The 6,438-nt window shown below is 39.8% G+C and overlaps 1 protein-coding gene across 1 annotated transcript; it reads right to left on the bottom strand.

Moving 5' to 3' along the window:
• Positions 1 to 2,387: 2,387 nt before the first annotated feature.
• epd (ependymin) lies at positions 2,388 to 4,770 on the bottom strand. Its single transcript, XM_086131735.1, has 6 exons — positions 4,607 to 4,770; positions 4,488 to 4,519; positions 4,246 to 4,383; positions 3,782 to 3,968; positions 2,943 to 3,024; positions 2,388 to 2,862 (listed from the first exon to the last, which is right to left on the bottom strand). Exons 1-6 carry the CDS (start codon positions 4,680 to 4,682, stop codon positions 2,736 to 2,738), a joined length of 642 nt encoding a protein of 213 aa, XP_085987861.1. The 5' UTR covers positions 4,683 to 4,770; the 3' UTR covers positions 2,388 to 2,735.
• Positions 4,771 to 6,438: the final 1,668 nt, after the last annotated feature.

The following is a 6,438-nucleotide window of genomic DNA, read 5'->3' as shown; positions in this document are numbered from 1 at the left end:
CACGTGAATGTGAATATACAGCAAACAAGTATAAAACAAAACTATGCAGCTTAAACAGACTTATTAAAGTAAATTGAATAATATAAGAAATAATTTTTTCCCCTAACTTCTTGTGTATTAGCTACCATCACACTAACAATGACACAAAAAAATGCAAATGTTAGATTTTTTTTTTCTCACGAAGGCTACTTTTGTCCTCTGGAGCAAACGAAGGCCTGGATGACACAGGATTTCTTGAATTTCAATTAAAAAAGTTATGGGGACTTGCACATCCCACCCTGAACAGAGATTTTAAATTGCACCGGCAAATTGGAGCGTTGTTTAATACAGCCTTTTTTCCCCCCATTTTAAACGTTTGGCAAGCCCCCTATCTGCCCCATTTAAAACTTGTTTTAAAACACATTTTATGAGACTCGGAATTGTTTAACTGTTTTGTGATGTTTTATGTTGTTTATGTTATTAATTTATTGTTTTAACCCTTTCAGGGACAGCGGTCACTACAGTGGACAGTTTATCACGTTATCAGGTTACAAGGTGCATGAAAGGGTTGAATGTCTTTATTATTGTGTGACTACTTTTTACTCAATGTACAGCACTTGGTATGCAACAATGGTTGTGTTAGAGTACTCAATAAATAAAGTTGAGTTGAGACAAGCAATCTGTGTAGCAGTATCAGTTCAATGTTAAAAAGCACAACACTCCTATAAATGACAACATTTACATTGGTGAAGGGTTCTGCTGGCCTTTACGAAATTGTACCACATCTATTTTCATTCTTGACAAGTGAATAAAACTGGCTTGAAATTGTTCGATAAAAGCAATTTTGCTCCCTCATGTTACACATACTGTATGCAAGCACTGGCACTTGAATTTACCCAAATAGGTTCACATGAGCGGCCCGGTAGTCCAGTGGTTAGCACGTCGGCTTCACAGTGCAGAGGTACCGGGTTCGATTCCAGCTCCGGCCTCCCTGTGTGGAGTTTGCATGTTCTCCCCGGGCCTGCGTGGGTTTTCTCCGGGTGCTCCGGTTTCCTCCCACGTTCCAAAAACATGCATGGCAGGCTGATTGAACACTCTAAATTGTCCCTAGGTGTGAGTGTGCGCGTGCATGGTTGTTCGTCTCTGTGTGCCCTGCGATTGGCTGGCAACTGGTTCAGGGTGTCCCCCGCCTACTGCCCGAAGACGGCTGGGATAGGCTCCAGCAACCCCCGCGACCCTAGTGAGGATTAAGCGGTTCGGAAAATGGATGGATGGATGGGTTCACATGAAGCACGTGCGATACAGTCAACTCCCATTATTCAAACTTCACGACAAGCAGAAGATAATGTATTTACACCAAAAGATAAGTTACAAGCTGATTTGATGGAGATGCTGCTATGCTGCACTGCCATGACATACAGTTGGACATACAGTTCCTTGCCAGCAGTCCAATGAAGTTGAGGTGTGCATCTGCTGCAAGTTGGTGTCTTCTGTTGAGAACAGTTCATTGAACAAAAACTAGAATGACAGGACTGACAACAACAGAATAAATACAGTATATACCATTGCATTCCGATCAAACAAGAAATTCAGCACATGGGTGAGTTGCAAGTTGATGTTGTCTTTGTCACTATTTTTCCAATGCGCCACTTTCAAAGTTATTCACCTCCTGGGAATTTCCTCATGGTAGCAGCATGCAGTTGGGATGGACTTCTTGTAACCGCTGTTGGTGGACTCCTGACTGCTTCATCAACTGATGATAGTTAAATTCTACTTGATAGTTATTGGGATATATACATATACAGTACATATATTTTGTATTAATTTATTCAACAGTTTATGACTTGAATTGTTCGTACTGTAATGAAATACAAAAAAGATTCCTTTATATATATACAGCTGTATATATAAAACATTTATTTACCGCAATAATTTTTTTTTCATCAGTTATGAATATATGAATTAGAAGTAACAGAATAAAATGTAATGATTGATTTACATAAAAATAATTTATTTCATGTTTTATTATGATTTATTAATATTGATTTATTCCAATATATTGGTTGACTGACTTACTGCAAATAAAAATGCAAACATAAACAACTTACATATTAATGTACACATTTTGTATTAATTTAATTACATTTTTGGATGATTCATCCACTCATCAGCTTTCTGCAGCATGATTCCAACCTATAAGTTGAGTTTGGGTGAGAGGTGGTGGTGCACCTTCAACTGGTTACCAGCTCACGTTCACATCTGAAGACAGTTTAGAGTCAGTTCAGTTAACCTAATATGCCCGTTAACAATTTCACATATTTTTGTACATAAATTTCACCTTCTATTAGAAAGAAAGAAAAACGGAAGACAGAAATCGATATCGTGAACAATCCAGTCACTGCAATTAATGGCATTCTTACGGAACTTGGATTTTATTGAAATACCAAAAAGAAAAACAAACAAACAAAAAAAGCAAAAAAAAGCAAGGTCTAGTTGAAACCACTGACAGTTTGGTTTTGTTGTTCCATTAATTGTAAAGGGTTTTGGAAGCAAGACTGATATGATAGTAGTTATTAATCATGATTAATTGTCTCATCTATGTCATTTCTTCCTTTATGTTGAAAACGTTTACAGTGTGGTCTTTCAGCATAGAGGAGTGGAAGGTGAAACAGTTGACATGCAAAGTACTTAGGTCGCACATGGAAGGAAGAGAAAGGGTCTGACGGGACATGCTTGGTTGCAATTTTGGCCTCCATTTAGAGGAATTCATCAAAGAAACCATAAGCTGTCCCTTCTGGTGTGTCCTCCACACGCAATCCTTGGCAAAAGGAAGGCACGACAAGGACATCCGGATCCTTGATATCCAGTTCAATATTCATGTTGCTGGGGAGGAGGGGGGGGGGTGGACAATGAGCAGACGTTTGGTTGAAGAAAAAAATATCTTTCAAAACAAGTAGCCATACCTGAAGAAGAACATCGAGGAGTCTGTCACGAAGATTGTACTCAGAGGTAAACACCCCATGGTTGTGCACATGATGCTTTGGCCTTTAAAAAAAAAGAAAGAAGAAAAAAGGCAAGTTATTCATTTCAGCTGAATTGAAGATGCATGGAACAATCCAAGTTAAAATAAAAAGTAAATAAGAATTGTGCTCATGGATTATTACGCAACACAGTCTCAGCACCATCTTAACCTCCAGATGGCGCTTTGTAAATGACGTAATACCATTTATGTTATTGCTTTTCTCGTCAAATGCCCGCAGCGGGCCACAAGTTTACTTGTCCCCAAAATAATTCACACTTGTTCTACTCTCGTTGAAGGTACTCAATTTCTTCACATGCACGCTTGCATGCTGATCAGCGAGCTGCGTGACCATCCAGATCCCTTCTGTGATCTTACGTTGGTTTAGTTTGTAGTTTTTTGTTGGACTGTTGTGAAAGCAAAATGCTTTCACATCTCACTCCTTGCCTCTGTTTCCTTAACGAGTTGCGAAATAGCATTTTTGGTCTTTTTTCTTTTTTTTTTTTTAAACACGAGTTTTAGGGCGCAACGGTGGCGGCGCTCTCTACAGCGCACTACGGCTGCAATGTAAATACGCAGACTTCTGCATGAAGCCAGCTCCGGGAAAATAAACAGCTGATCTTTTTAAAGATCGGCCTTTGCTTTGCCTGATGGCTCTCCGTTGCTAACAACACATCCGTTTTCAGACAAATCCTGTCATATACCCTCACAAGCATACCAGTGGGAGATTTAGTCTTCCCGTTAACCTAAAGTGAGTGTGTTGTCAGTGTCTTGTCCCTCTACCTTTAAAGCCCGGTGTTGGCGTTGTCCATATTTGAAATTTCAGGCCTTCCCCCTCAATGAAGGCGCTCCCAGAGGTCATTGTGGTCATGAAGGTGGCATCACTGGGAAGAGCAAAAGGGTGCTTTCTGGACTGCAGCGCCTTCTTCTCGCAGCTCTGGTTTTTGCTGTCGATCTTGTATAATATCCCCTGGGACACACAATCAGTGACATGCAATTTAAAGAATGTAAAGTATTGTTTTTGTGTTAAATTTACTCCATTTTATTTTTTTAGGTGGTTGCATACAATAAAATCATCCGGATCCAGATACATTTGTTAAGTACCAGTAGATGTGCAGAGTACGGTACTTAAAAAACAAACAAACAAACAAACATATCTGGATCCAGATGATTTTCTTGTGTGGAAGTACTTGACAAAATAAAATTCAACACATCATTTTTGTCAGTGTGGGAGACAAAGCTATTACCTCCTCAAAGAACACCAAGAGGTCCAGATCCAAGGTTACGTTCAAGGGAAGGCTTGAGTTCGACTGGAAGCGGAGTTTCTTATTCATCGAGTCGTATGTGAAAAGTCCGACCGCTTTCGTTTCAGCCCTTCCTCCCATCTGTGCTCATCCACAAGCACGCGTTGAGTGAAGAACACATGATTTAGTTCTTTCAAAAACCCATTCACATTTTTTGGGTTCAAAATCAAAAGATTATCACTCACCACTGAAAGCGATCCGGTCATATTGGGTGAACCTGAAAGACATTTGTTTCCTTTTCACTTACAAAACTCACTGAAGTGATTCGCATTCGGCATGGAAAGATGTCAACTGAAATTCTTACGACAAGGCTGATGATGGTCTGCATGGGCAGAGGCAGTCCAGCACACGAAGGCAAAGAGCAGAACAGCTGTATACATTTTCGCCACTCCGAAAGCGGTTTTCAGTTCAAAAGGATGGCCAAAAACGAGGCGAAGCCCATCTGCCTTCCTGCGCAGCTCAAGCAGCTTTTAAAAGGACGTACCATAGCCTGAGATGACGTCAAAGGGCCAGCTTTCAAAACAAGCCCCCCTGCTTTGTTCCAGCATGTGGTGACCTTTTTCAAAAAAAAAAAAAAGGATTGCTCCAGATTTCTTTTCTTTGCTTGATTTATCCAGCTGTTCTTTGATGTTTTTGTATTACTTTATCTTGCCTCTCACTTGCACGGTTTGGATGTCCTGAATTTTGATCAGTTAATGCTATGTTGCCCCGGCTCTGAATTCGGATAGTCAAATGAGAATGAATGTTTTGATTTCAATGGACAGTTGTCAAATACAAGGCCCCGGGGGACCAGATCCAGCCTGCCACATCACTTCATGTCATCCACTAAAGCAAATAAAAGTGTCTTCTCCATGTAAATGGGTTTATTCTTGTCATTTTGGCAGCAAATATGCACTGAAATTGCAAATTTTTCCCACCAACTTAACTTGTCTTATCATATAATGAATAACAGTTAATATACAGTACTTACAACAACAAACGGTCTGTATGTAGTCATTGTAAAATGATTCACCCTGTCTATTTCCTGAGCACTGCTTCTTTGTCAGTGGGCAAGACACCAAGTGCCTTATGACTGTAATAATACAATACAAAAGAAAATGTCATACACGGGGGTCACAAAACCTTTTTGAAACGGAGAATTACTTCCCGCTACTGGTTAATGAGAAATGCTACCGCACACATTTCTGAAACAATAATGTGCCTCAAATCACCTTTCACTGCTGTATACTTTCAAATTGATAATTCATGGTAGTCATGTACAATAGGTTAAAACTCATCATGTTCATCATTTCTTACCTATAAGTCTGTGCAGGTCATTTTCACACTTCCTAGCAAATCAGAATGTCCAGGTGAGCTATTTTGTATTTCTTTTGGGGGGGGGGGGGGGGGGTACCAGATGCCCGTGGGCAGCCTGTTAGTAATCCATGTCCTACATTTACATATGCTAGGCGGCGCAGCGACATGGAGGTTAGCACACTCTTTTTACAGTTCTGAGGTTGGGGGTTTGAATCCCTGCATCTTGCAAAAAAAACATGCATGTTAAGTTCACTGAAAAAGTTCACCTAAACCCTATTGAGGATAAGCAGTATACAGAAAATGGATAGATGGACATTACGAAATAGAATACAGCTTTTAAATTTGGGGTTTAACCTTCAAAGCTGAACTGATAAAAGGAACTTTGGCAGGACGCGTTAAGAGCCATTTCCACCCCAACAGCACAAGTTAGGTCAGGAATGCTTTGTTGTCCAAAGTTTGTGTAACAGTCATTTGTTATTCTTGAATGTGTTGTTGTCCAAAGTTGGTGCAGCTGTCGTTTGTTATTCTGCTCAACATTGTGACCCTGTGTCAGCCTTGTCCCTGCCAACAAGTCACTGAACTTTTTTTCCTTCTTTTTTAACTATAACATGATTACTTACATCTTCTGCATGTTAATTCATGCTAAAATCTACTGCCTTAAAAAGAATAATTCCTCCTTTGTGTTATTCGGTTTTGTAGCTGTGAGGTTATGAATTGATTGACATGAAAAATGATATGAAAACAGCAAACTAGCTCCGCCTAATGATACAATTGAATGAAAACCGTCTGATGATGGATGCTTGTTTTTTTTTTTTAGCGTGAGTACCTACCTACTCTTTT

Source organism: Hippocampus guttulatus, chromosome 15 (assembly GCF_054856545.1).
Source record: "Hippocampus guttulatus isolate MCC_2025c chromosome 15, RoL_Hgut_1.0, whole genome shotgun sequence".
In the NCBI taxonomy this organism is placed as follows: Eukaryota; Metazoa; Chordata; class Actinopteri; order Syngnathiformes; family Syngnathidae; genus Hippocampus; species Hippocampus guttulatus.
Note: the sequence above shows the minus strand (reverse complement) of the source record. Positions and strands in the feature narration are given on the sequence as shown.

Bases quoted from the DNA above. Each gene is read 5' to 3' on its own strand.
- epd (XM_086131735.1), bottom strand. From the start codon at position 4,682: ATGTATACAGCTGTTCTGCTCTTTGCCTTCGTGTGCTGGACTGCCTCT. The intron at 3,969-4,245 runs GTAATAGCTTTG...TGTGTGTCCCAG, and splicing joins TCTTGGTGTTCTTTGAGGAG to GGGATATTATACAAGATCGA. The intron at 2,863-2,942 runs GTATGGCTACTT...CCTCCTCCCCAG, and splicing joins TCCTCGATGTTCTTCTTCAG to CAACATGAATATTGAACTGG.